General features: G+C 47.3%; 1 protein-coding gene across 2 annotated transcripts in view; it reads right to left on the bottom strand.

The window, feature by feature from the left end:
* NECTIN3 (nectin cell adhesion molecule 3) overlaps nucleotides 1–15,945 on the bottom strand; it is a 46,441-nt gene extending 30,496 nt beyond the window's left edge. For both annotated transcript variants that reach the window (XM_068163073.1, XM_068163072.1), the window contains exon 1: nucleotides 15,675–15,945. In XM_068163073.1, coding sequence (XP_068019174.1) covers nucleotides 15,675–15,876 — 202 coding nt within the window. In that variant the 5' untranslated portion in view covers nucleotides 15,877–15,945. The remainder of the gene's footprint in view (nucleotides 1–15,674) is intronic.
* Nucleotides 15,946–17,573: the final 1,628 nt, after the last annotated feature.

Raw genomic sequence — 17,573 nt, 5'->3', positions numbered from 1 at the left:
GAGTTCATATACAAGAGGGTTAAGTCTAAGTCTCCACAGTAAGTCTTCTTCAGTGATTGGTTCAACTCTGTCATAAAGGATTCCTGCTTGCTTCTGAAGAGCTGTATTCTAGCTGAGTCACAGCAGTGTGGAAACATTACAAAGCACACTTGAAACAGGAAAAACAGGTGCAGATCAACCATGCTTCAGAGAATACTATCACTAATGCACAACTGCCTATAAAAATTACTTGATATTCGTGTAACTGGTGTATGCAGCACTGCATATACTGAGTCCTACTGCAAAAACCAGTCATCAGATGTGCTACCTTGGCAGTCTGAGTGCTGCTCCAGACCATCAGGTTAAAAAATGCAGATTTTATTTACTGCACTTATTTTTTAAAAGACAGGACTCCCAACAAAGATAATTTAATGGGAAACTTCTGCCACTCCAGTAACTACTAATAAAGCAAAGCAACAAAACCAGACACCCCAACCCGAGAAATGACACCCCCCCAATCACAGTGATAGTTAACCTAGGAATTCCATTTCAGGTAAGGCATCCTAGCTCCCACTAAAGATATGCACCATCATACACATGCAGTATTCCTGCTGCACTCCAAGGTGCATTAGCAGAGTAAACCCACACCAGTAGGTACAGTCAAGTGTTTGTGTAAGCTTCCAAACATTTGTTTAATACCTAAACCCCTTTCCACAGCAGCAACTGCGTTCTGAGCTCAGCATTCTACACCACCTCCTGCCACGAAAGGACAAAACTGCAGCCTACAATGGAATGCAACAAATATGTACAAAATAGACAGGGTTTACAACATTCACAATTAACAAACAACACAGCCACTCCCCTGGTTAGTTAGAGACCAGGGAAATGACAGTTTCCAATCTGTAACAAAATTTTAAAGGCATAGCCTAAAACTACCACAGGTTCAAACCACTACAGGCTCCAAACTCAGTACAGAAAAGCCCTGTGAGTAAACCTACATGGAAGCTGCTCAGACTTCTAAGAAGGTAACAAATGGAATGAGAAAGCCAACCTTGACAATAGAACACACACATTAGATATCAGCATCTGTTCCAAACCACTTTTTGAATCAAGATTTACATTGTGTTCACTGGCTCTCCAGTTTCAGACTACTGAAAGAACCTGATTCAGACCAGCAAGGTATTGACCGCTCTCACCTTGGCAAAAAGCAGTTTGCAAAGTAAACAAAACACCTAAATCACATTTCTAGCACTAAAAGCCACAGAAGGAGAGCTGATCAGATACTGACCATGATGACCAGAAGCTGCTCACCAGTAATTCTTAACCAATCTGTATCTGACCTTACCACACCCCAACAAAGGAAAACAGAAAGGGTTCCAATCAAGAGCAGAGCAAAACAAGAACATCCCATTCTGGGGACAGCAAGTCGCTCTGTCAGCAGAACTTCCCATCAAACACTTCTGAGGTCAGGCTGAGCATTATTGTGAGGTCAGTTTAATTTTAGCTGACAGCAGAACTCAGTCTCATTCTACCATCCCTCACTAGGTACCTTCAAGAGCCCAGCCTACAAAACCTCACCTGTTTTCCTCTTGATTTTGCTTTCCGAGCTGGCTGATTCTCTGAACAGCCCATTCCAAGCAGCAATGCCGCTGAGGCAACAAGAGCACAGCTGCCCATCCTAAAGGCATTTTCCAATGTGCCTACAGAATCACATCCCTCAGACACTGCAGAAAACAAGCTTGAAACCTCAAGCCTGAGGCTTTATAAAGATATACACTTAAATTGCTAGGAAGAAGTCAGTGTGTGTCTTTTGAGCACCAGAGCACCATCAAATTACTGTGTCAAAAAGAATCAGAACTGAACAATGTTGGACATTCAGGAATTCAGGATTAAGCAGTACAAAATGCTCTTTACACCAGCTTTCAGTGAGAGTTAAGTAAGTGCTTAGGGAAGAAACTGTACTTAGATCAAAGAGAAAAATATTACAACCTAGTGTTATTAACGATCTGCTTTATCACAGCCACTGCTTGAAGCCAGTGCCAGTTTGTCAATGGAGATTTTTGGGGCAGAAAGTGGGTATGAGGTTGGCTTCCACACACATTACATTCATTAGACTCAGCTTCCCTTTGTTGCACAGCACTCACTTTTATTTGGCAAACCACAAACCAAAGGTATGCTATTTCCATCCTAGAAGAGCAATTCTTCAAACCTTGTTTGGAAGGCAGAATGAATTAGTGACATGAGGCACAGGCAATTGAATAGTCTGAAGTCACAGAATCATAGAATTGTTTGGGTTGGAAAAGGCTTCCAAGGTCACCAAGTCCAACCACCTACCTAACACCACCACAGCCATTAAACCATATCCCAAAGTGCCAAGTCCACACATTTCTTGAACACCTCCAAGAAGTCCTCCCAGCCTTTCTCAGCATTTGCCATTTCATTCATGTTCTAGGGACTCCAGTCTTTTGAATCCAGAGGCCCACTTTACCTGACACCAAAAGGGAGCTAGGAACATTATCACAACTATTCAAATAATGAGTTATTCCTAGATTTCTCCAATTGCACCAATGCATCACTGCTGTGGCTCTCACACATTCATCACTAGGCAATGAATCTGTTAACTTCTGAATGTTAATACTTTATATCTAGAAGTGGGCCAAACCAAACTCTAGTCTTTATCTAACACACAGAGGCCTTGAGCAACCTGGTTTAGTGGATGGTGCCCCTGCCAATGCCAGGTGGCTTGGAACCAGATGACCTGCAAGGTTCCTTTGAACCCTAACCATTCTATGCATCTATGCAAGGAGCTTCCCAGCAGGTGACTACAGCCTACATGCTTACACAGGCTATAGTAAGGGACACAGCTTTCTACTTGAAAACTGGCAAAAAAAGGTTGCACAGGGGTAGAATTTCCCAAGCAATCTAGAAGCTGAAGACACTGGTCACAAGAACTGGTTGAGTTGATGAGGACGCATGAAGAGTTTAGTCTCTTCAGAAGTTAACTCTTGCTCAAGCAGGAGTTTTACTCAGAACATCAAGCTCCAGACAGCAAAATTGTCAGTTAAGTGCTAGGATAGGGTGTTCTGTAGAGTTCTCAAGTATTTTGAGCCTCCACCTGTTGCTTCTCAGGGTAAAGCTGACAAAACATGACACCATTCTACCAACAGGCTCCTGTTGCTTCACTCTTCCATGCCCCACAGCTGCTGGAAGGGGCAGTGAGCCATCTTCCTCTGGTTGCTGATGCAATGACCATCTAGGTAACAAGGCTATTTGCAGGTAGGTAACTGATATTTCTGAGGAAGTCTCCAGTCACCACTCACTAGGCAGCACCCACAGTGAGAAGGCTCACACTTGCCTTTTAGAAGGCCAGATAATGCAATACTGGACAAAAGACTCTCATCCCAATAGAGACAGGTCACGGCAGTAAAGGCATGCAAGCCTCTACAGTGCCACAACAAACATCTCTCAGCAAAATGGGTGTTTTCATCACAGAAAGCAAGGAAACCTATCAGAAGGGTCAAGAGTTTGGCATCAACACAGCCTGAGTCCAACTACAGTCATGAGTTGGAGCTTCACAAAAGCTCTGTATCTGTTGCAGTCAGGCGTGGCTGTGAGCCCCCTTTCCTACTTCACAAGGCCATTTTATTCACATCAGCTGGCACTCCTGTTCTAATTTCATTACCTTCATGTGGGGCAGAGATGTGCCCCTGAATACTCTGGTTCTTCCCATGCTGCACAGACCTTTAGTATCAAGCAGCAGGAAGCTAAACACAACCCAAGACACTAGAGGGATGTTTCAAGAAAGGTTAGGCTCATGATTCAAAATGAGTTGTGAAAAACACTCTTAGAAATCCAGTGAGATTTAAAGCTTTAACCTTATAAAACTGCTCACCAACAATGTTTACCAAGTTTTATGAACTTCAAAAATTCCACTTGGAATTTCATCTTAAACCATACCAGCACCAGTGTTGTACACACTCCTCAATTATAATCTTCTCTGTATGGGAACACACAGCAAATTAAGGCATCAATGTTTGTCCTCGTACTAAGCATTCAGCTATTTCCAAGGCACATTAAGCTACTAAGGAAAGCTATGAGCAGCTGGCAGCTCTTCTGCAATGAACATCCCAATGTCTGTTCCACCAGACAAGCCTCTCAATCCCACCCCCTTTAGAAGGAAAAAAGCAGGACAAGGTACTCTTTCTGATAAATGGGTCAGACTCAAATGCAGGACTGCAAGAGAACATCTTGCCTTGAGTCCCATGTCTCAAAACACTAGGAGTAAAGGCAAATAAGTAGATCAAAAGTTATCCATAGAAATACAGCCACTTTCTCTCAATGCCACAAAGTAATTCACACTCCAGTTTACTTACATTGAAATGCCCTAGTACCAGGGCAATAGGTAATGAAACACTAGACTTTGTTTAGAGAATTTAAAGAGTTCCAGACAGTCCAGAATCTTTTGGAAGAAAAGATGAGCCAATAGACAAACCAATGTGGAGGAACAGGTTAAAGTCCTTCTAGGTAGCATCCAGTTTAAACACAATCAAAATACCTGACAGATCTAATGAGAGGTCAAAAGGAGCACTGCACTTGTTTTTCCTGGTGGGGCTGCCAAGTAACTGCATACAGAAAAGTAACCTAGGCAGCTCCTGCATGGGGGTAGAGACAGGATCTCTGCAAGAATTTTGCCAGCTCAATTCTAAGATTATAAACAGGCAAAGTAATAACCTAGGATCCCTTCAAAATCTTGTTAGCTATTACATGTTTCAATTACAAGCTCTCCTTTTAGGAGCTTGCTTTCAACAACTCATTCAATATACTTACACCACTTGCTCTCTCATGACCATTAGGTTCCTCAGATCTCACTACTCTGACAAGATTACACTGTCCTCTAAGTCTCATTCCCAGTCCTCTTACTAGCAACATGCTGATTCACTGTTTCTCCCCCACCTGTGTTTCCGGACTACCCTCATTTGCTTTGCAAATCCAGGAACCAACACAATAGCAGAGGAAGCAGTCACCAAAAACAGCAAGAAGAAATTGACTCGGAAGACCTCCAGGGTGGCTAACTCATTGAAGTGCTACAAACAGCATTGAAAATCAGCAATTAGGAAACCAAAAGTTGCTTGTTGGAGGAGGACCAGTGCTTTTACCCACTACATATATACTTAAGACAGCACTTTCAAGTACTATTTTCATCCTCAGGTCTACTGCATTTGTGGTTTAACTTGAATGTCCTGTTCAGTTAGATAGCTGTTTTCCCACCCAATGTTTCTCACCATTTTCTGCTTCTATTTATATCCTTTTTCAGTTCCTCTGTTCAGGAAAGGTTTTCCTCTCCATCAGATGGACAGCCACAGCCAGCTCACAGTGGATAATCAATCTTCTCTATTATTTCTTGTATTCTGATCCAACAGCAGATATTCAGCTACTGTCAATTCTCTTAAAAGCCTTTAGATCTGTGTGTATGAACCCACACAAAGTCTCCATTAGCATCAGCTTCTCCTCAGTTAGGTCACTGTGACACACTCCAATCACTGGTTTCCTCACTCTTGACCACAAAAAAGCCAAAAAGGCCTGGAGAGACAGCCCTCAGCTTTGAGACGAGGAACTCACCCTGAGCATGTTCATTAGGAAGTTATAACCTGATGCTTTGGCCTAAGTTTGGTGTTGCTCAGTTAAGATTTATTTTGAAAGCTCCACTTCTCCACAGGGCTGTGAATTCAAGGTGATGACAGAAAGTTTGCTCAGGACACAGTAACACCTCATCATTTTTGTCAGCCAGTGCTCCAACTTTTCTGCTGTCTGAAAACCAAGAAGCTTCGTTTGTCTTTCAGTCAGAGTGATCACCTACTCCCAGATGCATTTCCTGCCATAATGAGACAATTACATACATTACACAAGCTGTCACTTTCCAGGCATTCTGAAAGTTACTAGAACCCTAAGCCTTTTACTCCTACACTTGATTTGCATCCCCTACCCCTTTCAGAAGTATCTAACATCAAAAGAAAAAGGAGCACCACACAGCCAAGGTCTTGTGTCCAAGTACACTAACAGTCAGCTCAGAGACAATATATGAGGGTTACTTCTCTACAAAGGAAGCCTTGTGAACATCACTGAACATATATTCATTGTTGAAGTTCATTTTAAGGAAGGACCTGAAATTCTGCAAAGCATTCAGCAATGGCTGTAAACATTCAGCAATCCCTATCCCCAGAGCTGTCCCTTCTATACTGAAATTTTCTTCCTTACAGTGAGGGTGGTGAGACATTGGAACAGGTTGCCCAAGTAGGCTGTGGATGTCCCCACCCCATGGGTGCTCATGGCCAGGCTGAATGATGCCTTGAGCAACCCGGTCTAGTGGAAGGTGTCCCTGCCCATGGCAGGGGGGTTAGAACCAGATGATCTTTAAGGTCCTTTCCAACCCAAATCCTTCTACGAATCTATGACATTAGAGAACCAATCAAAACAGGTCAGGGAGCCTGACGTGTGTGACATTCCTAAATGTCCCTTCAGCCCCTAAAAAGCCTTCATCCCCTTCAGCAGACCACTCCTTCACATTTTATATTCTGTCTTCCCATGTACCCCCTCCTCTGGGAAGCAGTGAGGCCTGAAGAGAAGGGAGGATACAGCTGGCATTAGATCAAGTGGCAAAGTCCCAAGTTCAGAAAGCCAGCTAAACATTAACTTCACTTTCAAAGTTTGCAAGTCAGTGAAGAAGTGATCTGCCAATCTTTAACAACTGCACACATACAATGAAATCTGAAATGAAAGGCTCTCTCAGGAGCAGCAAAGCATAAACTGCAGTGGCTAAATCTCAGCTGTCCCAGACCCGAAGGGTCACCCCTGACATGACAGTGATGTGGGTGCCTGCTGTCCCCTGCACTGCTGACACTGCTGGCTTTTTTTTTAGCTCATAAGGCCATCCTCAACTGAGCTATTCCAGGAATTAACCCTTTTTGCCCAGGAGCTGCATCAAGACAGGAAGCCTGGTTAACCAACAGCCAAGCATGTAAATGCTTTATAAGAGTGGCTCAATGTACTGCCAAGCTGTATTGTCATGGTCACACTCAGCTCTGTGCCATCAGGGACTGGTTTTACTGACTGCTCACTGGAGCAGCAGAAGAAATGCATGCAGATCATTACCGAATTCCCTAGAAGTTATTGCTTACAGTAGGAACAAACAATGGGACTCAAATTTAAAGTACACTGTTAGCAGTCAAATTGCTTCAGAGTAAAAATTTGTTTCTGAATTCAGTTGGATGTTCTGATCTCAGAAAAATACCTCCAACTACTTCCAGGTTTCAAGGGCTAGTAACTGCAGTGTGCCAGCTCCTGCCTGCCCATGCACAAATGAGGCTCATGAGACTGAAAGCGACTTCTGGAGGTTACTCTATCCCATCCCCAACTGAAAGCAGGGCCAACTTTGAAGTCAGATCAAGTTGCTGAGAGTCATACCACAGCCAGGTTCTGAATGTTTTCAAGGACAGACATTCCACAGCCTGTTTCACTGCTTCACTGTGTGGGAAAGCTTACTCCTAAGACATTATTAGAACTTCCCGTGGTGCAGCTTGTCTGTTGTTTCTTCTCCTTTACCTGAGCACATTTAAGTAGTCTCTATTCATTTTCTGTTTTCCTAATAAACAGCCATAGCCAGCAACGAAGATCCCCACTTTAGACTGAACAATTTCACTTCTCAGCCCCTCTTCCATACACCATGTCCCACTGACTCTTGGTGGCCTTCCACAGACACCTTGGATCTTTCCAGTGCTTGGGAGCACAAAGCTGGGCACAGCACTCCAGATGCAGTCTCACAAGCTCAGAATAGTGGAGGAATATTGCTTCATTCCCCTGGCTGACCTTGCCCAGTATACTCTTTACTTTGTGCACCACAGAAGTACACCCCAACCCATAAGGACCTCTGTGGTCTTTTCCCCAGTTAGCACCACATCTGTCCTGCTGTACAGTGTCATTTCACTCCTGAAGGACTCAGCATTAGCTTCTGGCGAGTTTCATGAGGTTTCTGACAACCACTGCTCCATTCAACTAGCCCCACAGTCTCCAGCCTATCAATTACCTCTCTCAAGATCTGGTAACATTCACAGAATCACTGAAAGTGCATCACTGACCCAGAAGAGGAGTTGGAATGCAAACAAGTGGCCCCTGCACTGATCCTTAAAGGCATGTCACCAGCAACATGCCTCCAGGTAGACTTCCACAGCTGATCAGAACCTTTGGAGTCCAGCAGCACACGCAATTTTCCACCCACTTAACCCACTCATCTAAACCACATCTCACCAATTTGGCTACAAGATGTTTTAAGGAATCCTTGTTAAAAGCCACTCAAGGTTAACACCACTCACTGCTATTCCTCCGCCCACAGTCACATCTTATAGCAAGCACTGAGGACCTCTTTGAAGAGCAGTGGTGACAAACTGTGGAGACACTACAGTTTCTTTTCCTCACTTAACTCAGTTTTCACCTCATTTTCAGCCACATCAATTTATGCCTCTTGAGCCTTGGAGCTCACAGCTTTACAGTAGCTCTCAGCAAGGGAACTCACTAACACCAAGTCCCACAGTTCTCTTTCTGTAAGGTACAAGAATCTCAGTAGAACTTTTACAATACCTTATATGAAACCTACTATTTCTTGACAACAGCTTACATTCCAGTTCCTCAGAAAGTGCTATTAAATGCTGACATGAAAACACTGATTGCTCTTGCTACTTCCCAGAGGCAGACTACTTGATGCTACCTCAGCTACCAATAACACATGGAAACTTTTCCTATTATGCAGTAATAGTATGGTCACAACCACCAAGTCCTTACAGTTGAGTTCTTCAGATCCACAGCGCCTCACCAAATCTTTACAGTTGTGTTCCTTAGATCCACAGTGCCTCTTTAAATGCTGAGGTACCTTCCTGAGGTCACAACATCACTTCTGTTTCAGTGCAGAGAAGAGTTTAAAGCACAGAAGCAGCATCACCGGTGAAGGGGCAAGCAATAGGTTTTTGTAATGCAAATACTACCAATCTTTACAAGGCTGTTCAAAAAGGAAATTAAGCTTAACAGCTCTTGATCTTTGCTTTTCTGACCTCTAGTAATCATCTTCAGCACTGTTGACTAAGTGTAATTTCATTGTGGGATGGGCCAACGGGTGACATAGGAGGAAAGTAACAAAACTCAATCTATCCCAACTTAACACATGCCCCAGTTCAGTTACACCTTCAGTTCTCTGCTGTTATGAGGAAGTTCCTTGCCTTTGATGCAATTTAAGTGATGTTTGACTAAACTGTTCTAGCAGATGATGTACTCCAAAAAGAAATCAAGAAAAGCTAGCTGCCCAACTTCAACACTCTCAGCTTAGCTTCCCCCCTATTCTTTCCTCAGCACCCCTTCATCCAGCAGACTTGTCCCAGCAATAATTAATTTTCAGCTTAACCATATGCAACACAGGTGGTATTGCAAGTAAAAAAAGCAGCAAAAGAGGGCAAAGAGTGTCCACACTAATGAGAATTGTAAAAAAAATAAGTCAAACACTAATTTGCAATTTTTCAATTGAAGGCCTAGTGGAAAGAACAGATTCCAAATGGACAAACTGGTTGACCCAGCTCAGTTGGTTTCTTCCCTTCATCTGTAGGCATGCCAAGTGTGCAGACCTGTCTAATCAGCCTTTGTTCATCTTCTAGCAAGTGCTGGTATGTGGCAGGAGACTGCCATCTCAATCACTTTTCTGCATGTGCCACTGCAGCAAAGTGAAGGCACCAGCACTACCTACATATTTAAACCAACAGTCACTCGAGGAAAGCATTCTGATCTGCCCAGCAAATCCCTGGAAGATACTAATGACAAGTTCAAAAACTATCATGTTATACCAGCCTTGACTAATAGGAAAGGGAAAAACAGTGATCCCCTGTAGACATACAAAAGTATCTTAACTGCCTGATAATGAAAATCCGATATGTGGGGAGTGGGGTGGGGACAGCGCAGGCAATCAGCAAGAGCCATCTACTGCTGCAGGTAATTCTAGCATACCAGTCAATACAAGCTACACTTGAGTGGCCCTTTCTGTTGAGAATGCAAAACCATGCTATTTTAAAGGTATTACAGAATGTAAATGTCATTTTCTTCTGTACACTACTTAAAATAACAACTGGAAGTGAAATATTGAAGAGAAGATTGTAGTGGTGATAGACGATGCCAGCCTGGAAGCTTGCTACTTTTCACTACCTAAACTAATGACCTTCTTGAGAGCATGTTGATTAAAACTTTACTCAGTTCCCCACACTTGGAAAATCAGAAGTAGAAGAAACAGAGGCCAGATTTCAGGAGTGTCAGTTTCTTACTTTGCTGCTAGTTTCATTCCACTGGTAGCTCCAGGACAGAAAGATCCATTTGAGAGTTCGCATTTGAAACTGTCCCCAGTCTAAATATTAATCCTTGAGGCATTAATCTCTTGGATAATTTTTAAATGCTTGGTGTTTACTAGGATTTGAACCTTGTGCTATGCCTTGAACTTCTTCACCATCACCTGCAAACACTGGCCTACCTTTTCCAGAACCAATCATTGTTTCAATGGCAAAAGACCTCTAGATCGAGTCCAACCATCAACCTGACACCACCATGGTTACTGAACAACATCCTAAAGTGCTTTCCATACACTTCTTGAACACCTCTAGGGACAGTGATTTGACCAAAGTAAATATTGGCCATGGACCCACTCAGGAGCCTTACTCATACACAGCCACATCTTGCTTTAACTCATATTATGCCTTCCCTACCTTTTCCCATGCAAGGGAGCAAGACAAGCTCTCACCTAGCACTTTTACCACCTCTCTTTAGACAGAAAAACCACCAGCACTTTCCTGATAGTCTTTACTGCACATGCCACTGTTTGATTGCTCCTCATCTATTTCCTTGTACTTTACCCACACTCAGCTACTCCTGTCTGCTTTCTTACCTATTCTTGAAATCTCTTTCCATTCTTCCATATTCTTTTCTAGAGAGTCCACCTGCTTTCTAACCAGAAACAGCTAGTGTTAATAATCCCTCTACCTCTAACAAGAAAACTTGACTCACCTGTATCATGTCTAATCCAGTAATTCATCATCTTGATCATTCTCTCAAAAAAACCCCATTACTGCATTCCAAAACAGCTGTGACCTGAGGCACTGCACACAACTGTCCTTCGAGTAAGTACTCTGCCAAAATCCTGTTTGATATGGGCTAACCTTCTCCCCCCAAAGCCCCAAATAGAACAGTTTGGACCCTCAAAGATCAAATATACCTCCTTCCCTTCAAATAACAGAACTCAACAACACATAGCATAACAAAAACATCATAAATTGCACCTACAGCTACTCTTCACTGCCCAGGAAATTCTAGCCACTCAGACAGGGACCTGATAAATGGATGCTAAGAAAACTCCTCACAGGAACCTCTGTGCTAGTATCTATACAATGCTCAGTATTGCAATCAGCAGGACAGAAAGCTCAAACAATCCTGATTCAATACAACACGTTCACTCAAAGCTGGAGACAAGAAGGCCAAGTACAAACACAAACCACCACCACACAGCCCATCATCAAGCACCCATGTCCCAGGACTCCGGCACAAGCAGAAGCCACCGGCAATCTCAGCACCCTCACTTCTGGGCAGGCTTCTCTAACCAGTTTGCAGCCACACATTCTGACAGAGAGCTCTGTTTGGACAAACCTGTGTGCAAACACAGGACAGCAGGTCAACCTACCTCCACAGCGACAATCTGGTGTAGCAGGGGATGGAAAGTGACACTCCCAAGTTTTATTGCTCCTCAACAACCCAATCAATGCTAAAAATAGGACATTTACTAACAGGACTGCAAGCAGCTGGAGCTTAGCAAGGTTATCTTCTGCTAACTTACACATTGGTTTTTATATTTCTCTTACTCCACTTCCACTCACTACTGGTTTTGTTTCATAAAACTGAGATTCAGACATTGGATTCTAAAGCTTCTACTCAATTGTTCTTCCAGCCCCACACACTGTTTACTGAGGGAACACACCCCCAATTCCTTTTCCCTTTTCACAGCAGATGTATTCACTTGTGATTTTGCATACATTAAGAGCTCCATGCCCAGCACCTGACAGGCAATAAGCTGGCACAGATGCTCTGTAAAGACAATATATTTTTGCTTCTCCTGCTACAGAAAAATGCTTCCCAATATCAGCCTCAGAGCAACACTACAGCAAGGGGATGGGAATGAGAACAACCTAAATTTGGCCATATTTCTGAAGAGGGTATTTGACTCTGGAATCTTACAAGAAACAGATCCTGCTAGAGCCTCCTTTTGTTCAATATCAATCTTCAAAGTCCGTGACAAATCTAAGTTATTTAAGGAGGCAAGGGACAAACACATTGCTTAAATCAATAAAGAGCACAAGTGGCCAAACAACCATCACAATTCTTCTAAAGCACTCAAAGCAAGCAGCTCTTACCAACTCACATACCATTACACTTCACCCTTGTGTATATGGCAATACCTGCACCCCACAAGCCAAAACCTTAGTTGGCATCCTTGCTTTTCACTCCTCCCAAAATGAATGATTCCTGTAACCTTTTCCCTGTGGGTTTTATAACCACTCCTCTCAGAGCAGCCCAAGTTTGCACCATTTCCATGAGATGCTACAGACAAGCTGAAATTGTTTTGTCTAATATTTCAGTAATACTCCAGAATTGTAAGCCTCTGCAACATACTTCATTAAAATATTAGCACCTATGTTGTTATTTCATGTTTACTTTACAGGAGCACCCCTAACAGTGATCACGAACATGACAGAGCTTCCACAACAAAACAGAGCTGCTGCAAGAGTACACCTCATAGTACATTGAATTATCCTGAGGACAGACTTGACAAACATTTGGCTTCAGTTTTCTGGCTGTTTACCAAACAATCCAGATTCACTTCTAATTCTGTTTGATGTTACTCTGCTATTTCTACCAGTGCAGTGCCTCCCTCTCTTCCCAGGACAGTTTTATGCACTGCCCCACCTACACCCTAGCTCACCAGCCTTTCCTTCTCTCCAGCTTCACGTTATAGATGGTTTCACAGTATCACAGTACAGTAAGGGTTGGAAGGGACTAAGAGATCAAGTCCAACCCCCCTTGCCCTGTACCTTCTCTTTCCACTGTCATACGGGCTCACCTAAAGCCTTTTTAAAAGGCACAGTCATCACATTACTTTTCCTTCACACTCACCTGTGGCAGTTACAGAAAGAATAAAACTAAATGTGGCAGAATTCAGGGGCCAAAGTAATCAAAAAAAAAAAAAGACTACACTGATAAAATACCTTCCCCTGCTCCACACCTCACACTCCAAAAGTTACCACTGGTCCTTTGGGAGTCTTCTTTCATCCATATATGATACTTCAAAGTGTTGGGCTTGAAAAGAGCATTATTTCAACATAACATGCCCACTTCGGGCAGGTGTTCTACAGCGTTATCAGTCAAGTTCCCAGCTGCCAAAAGGAATCTGGGAAGACTGACATCCCTGTTACACCCGTCAAAGCTAAAATAGTAAGCCACTGCCTGACACAGGTGTTCTCGAGTTCATTGTCAATGTTATCTCCACATTTGCAAGTAAAAATAGCATGGCAAAGTTATGTCAAGTCTGCAGCTTGGCCTTTTTCATCACAAAAGAGCAGAAATCACCATCAGAAAAGGAGGAGAAAAGCCTGCTGCCCACCCCTATAGAAACTAAGCCTTCAAACATTAAGGCTTCGAAATGTTGCACCTTAATACCGAAAACGATTTACCACAAACGAAGCCAAATACTGCACAGTAAGTGTTGGTTATCAACTAAGAGCTCCAAGGTTTTACACGTGGGGAAAGAAAACGCTGGCTGTTACTGTAGAGAGGAGGGAGAACAGCTTTTTAACGTAACAAGAACGTAAAAGAGGGTGATAGATCTTGTTTCAGCTACTTTAGCAGCAACTTAGTTTAATAGCGGATAATCTAGTAGAAAAATAAGCAAGCCATCAAAGTAGAGATTTAATCCTATAGCCAGGACTTAACGCTGTGTAACACAGAAGGATTTCTGCAGAAGCAATTCAACTTTTAGGCTGCTTCACTAACATTTAGTTCACTTCTCTAAGGAAGCATCCCAGTAACGTCTGACTAAGGAGACAGGCACCAGGTCCTGCAGAGCTCCTGCGATGTAACAATAGAGCTGGCAGTTGTTACACAGTCTGACCAGGATCAAATCTGTCCTCTCAACAAAATTTATGTAAGCACATTTGCTCTGGGTAAGCTGAAACGGTAAGGGGTTCACCATCAGAACAAAGAATGGCAGTGAACTCTCCTCCTCCGTCAAATAAACCCTCTGTGCATCAAGACCCGCTCTTCTGTCCTTCCCATAACAGCCTTTCTTTAGGGATAGAAGAACATCAGGAATCTTGCAGCAAACGCCTGTTTAAGCTGAAATTAGCGATGATCTTCTTTTCTGAGAGCTACATCATTGCCAGATGGGGGAGACTACTCCATGCAGGAGCACAATCTTACAGCAGCACTGCCTCAACTCCCTGAAAGAGCCCTTCTCAGAAACCACACAACTGCTTTATGGTGCCTTACAAGTTCTTCGGTATTTTTATCACACCAGCCTCCTGAGATTACTTCCTCTAACTTGTTCCTCCTTCCTTTAGGAGGGAAAGGACACGGTGTGTCCTACAACGCAACCTCCTTGCCAACTGCTCAGCGCTGCGTTGGGAACACAACAGCAGGAGGGTCATTGGTGGTGTGCTCCTGCATAAGTCCACTTTGCTCTTCACCTTCCACTGCTGCGAGAACACCACCACAGGCACTGCACCGCATGCGGCACAAAGCAACACAATAAAGGCTGCTCGGATTTAGTTTGCAGCTGCTAGGTGCCTCCTTGTTCTCCGGGATCAGGGGAGCGCCGGTGGTTTCCAGCCCAACGGGGGGCCCGCAGTACCCCCCCGGCTGCCGGGGATGCGGGCGGCGTGGAGCACAAGAGAGAAGCGATCTAAACCCCTAAGCCTGCAGCATCCTGCGCCGGTCTCAGCCCGCTGGAGAAAGAGCAGCGATGCGAGCCAAGCAACGCACCGCTACTGCCCGGGGAGCCCCCGGGGCACACGGAGCCCCGCCGCGGCCGAGCATCGCCGCACACAGCTCGGGGCCCGTCGCTCGGGACGGCAGCTGCCGCCCGCGGAGGGAAGCCCCGGCCCCGGCCGAGCTTCCCCAGCCGGGGTGCGGGGCCGGCGGCCGCAGAAACTTGGCGGAGTCACCGGCGGAGCGGCCCCCGGCAAGTAACGGTCCCGCCGCAGCCAAGGAGCCCGGCGCCACGGCCCTCCCCGCCCCGCCGCGGCCTCCGGGCCGCCCGGCCTGCTCTCCCCCATCGCCGTCCACCTCCGGGCGTGGAGTGCGTCGGGAGCGGAGTGTTTCGGGAGAAAGCGGCCGAGGTCTCCCCGGCACTGCGGGCTGCGGCTCTAGCCCAACCCCCCCGCGCCGCTCCCGCGGCCCCGGCCCCGTCCCAGCCACCCCCGCCGTTGGCGGCACAGAACGGCCACCCCGCCCCGCCGGCCGACCAAACTTTCCCCCAACTTGGCCGAGCCGCCCGGAGCCGCCGGGGCCCGGCGTCGCTCCTCCTCCTGCGCTCGCCCCTCACCCTGCCCCGCCCGCGGGAAAGTTTCACTCACCGCAGCAAAAGCGGCAGAGAACCAGCGCCAGCAGCCCCAGCCGCGGACCGGGGGGCACCGTCGAACGCACCCGCAGCCGCTGCCGCCGCCACCGGGAGAAGGCACTGCCGCTGGCCACGGGAGAAAGTTCCCGGAGGACGGGAGGAGCTGACGAAGGGGGAAAAGCAGCCGCAGAGTCCGCAGCAGCTCCGGCCCCTGCCATCCTCCGGGCTCGGCTCCCAGCCGCCGCCGCTACGACGCCCGCCCGCTACCGCTGCCCGACCAGCCACCACCTCCCCGCACCGGGCGTGTGTCACTGAGCAGGGAGGCGCTGCCCGCCGCTCCCGCCTCCTCCGGGCGGGCTGCACCACCGCGCCGCGGGGAGGGGGAGTGAGGCGTGCGTTGTGCGCGCCTACCCCGACCCCCGGCCCCGGCCCCGCTTTTCCGTCCCTTCGGGATAAGCCACCTCGTCGTCGCCAGTCCCGGCCCGCTCCTCATACTCAGAGCTTTGGCCGCTTTGGAGTCGGTGGTCTCTTCGTCAGCGCGAGCGCCGAGGGGCGCGGGAGGGCGGGGGCCGCACAGCTTCCCCCGGGCGCTGTTGGTACGGCCCGGCCCGCCCCCCGCCCCGCCCGCCGCCGCCTCCAGCGGGGCCGGGGGCGCCGTTCCCCGTGGTCCGGCCTGCCTCGCGGCTATGCTCCGCTGCCCCGCGCCGTCCTTTCCCCGGACCTTGTCGGTCTTTGATGTCTCTCCCGTCCTGCCGCCTCCCAGCGCTGTCCGGGTCCCTGCCGAGGCACTGAGCGGCTGGCGGCAGAGAGGGAGCCGAGCCGCCCCGCAGGCTGGGACCGGCCTGCCGCTCATGCCGCGAGCGGAGACTGTTGGCTCGGTGCCGGTCAGGGCTCCTCCCGATGCCGGTTGGCGGAGCCCCCTTATCGGGCCGGGCCGTGCCCTGCCCCGCGGGACGCAGCAGTTCGTGTCTGGGCCCCTGGCAACGGATGCCCCGGGTTGGCCCCGTCGTTAAACTTCGCCGCTCTTGTGCCCTGTCGCTGGCTGCGCCGCCGGCAGACCCCTCGGTGAAAGGCCCAGTCCCCGCCGCGATGCCAGGGACTCGCTCCCGCGACACCTCCCAGCCTGCCTTCTGCGAGCGCCGGGCAGCCGAAGGGCAGCGTCGAGCGCAGGGGGTCGGGAAGGTGCGGACCCCATCCTAAACCTGGGTGAGATGATGGTGCTCACAGGTGGGCTCTGGCAGAGCCAGGGAATCTGGGACCACCCGTGTGCAGAAACCGCTGAGGAGCCCCAGATACTCCCGAGCAGCCCTCTCAGAGGGGCTGCGGGGCCCGGGGGCATCAGGGCAGGACTGTCACCTGTAGGGTTATGAGCTGGAGCACAGCTCTGGGCAAGCCTAGCATCCATGAGAGCATGGCTTCTCTAAAAGCAGTGGTGGTGCCCAGCCCTGAGCCCAGCCCTGAGGAGGACATCAGCGCTGTGATGAAGGTGGTAGGCTAAGGCTCCCGAGGTAAAGTGGGGCTTCCTGCCTTTGCCAGGGCCCCAGGAGAGCTGGCTCAGAATTAGAGCAGGCTGTAAGCAGGTCACAAAATTAAAGGTGGCTCTGCTAGGAGACAGATTCTGTGTTAATCTCAGTGCTTGTCTGGAAGTCAGTGTTGTGGGCATGGTGTTGATGGATCTGTAGAATCACGGAGTTATAGAATAGTTTGGGCTGGAAGGGGCCTTAAAGATTATCTAGTTCCAACCCCCCTGTCATGGGCAGGGACAACTTCCACAACACCAGATTTTTCTCAAGACCTCATCCAACATGGCCTTGAACCCTTCCAGGAGCGGACACGAACAACCTCCTGGGCTACCTGTTGCAGTGTCTCACTACCCTCACTGTAAAGAATTACTTCCTAATACCCTGATCTGCCT

The sequence above is a fragment of the Melanerpes formicivorus genome, unplaced genomic scaffold (assembly GCF_026170545.1).
Source record: "Melanerpes formicivorus ecotype bairdi unplaced genomic scaffold, bMelFor1.0.p_v2 SCAF_70, whole genome shotgun sequence".
Lineage (NCBI taxonomy): Eukaryota > Metazoa > Chordata > Aves > Piciformes > Picidae > Melanerpes > Melanerpes formicivorus.
The sequence above is the reverse complement of the archived record's forward strand: the minus strand, read 5'-3'. Positions and strand labels throughout refer to the sequence as shown.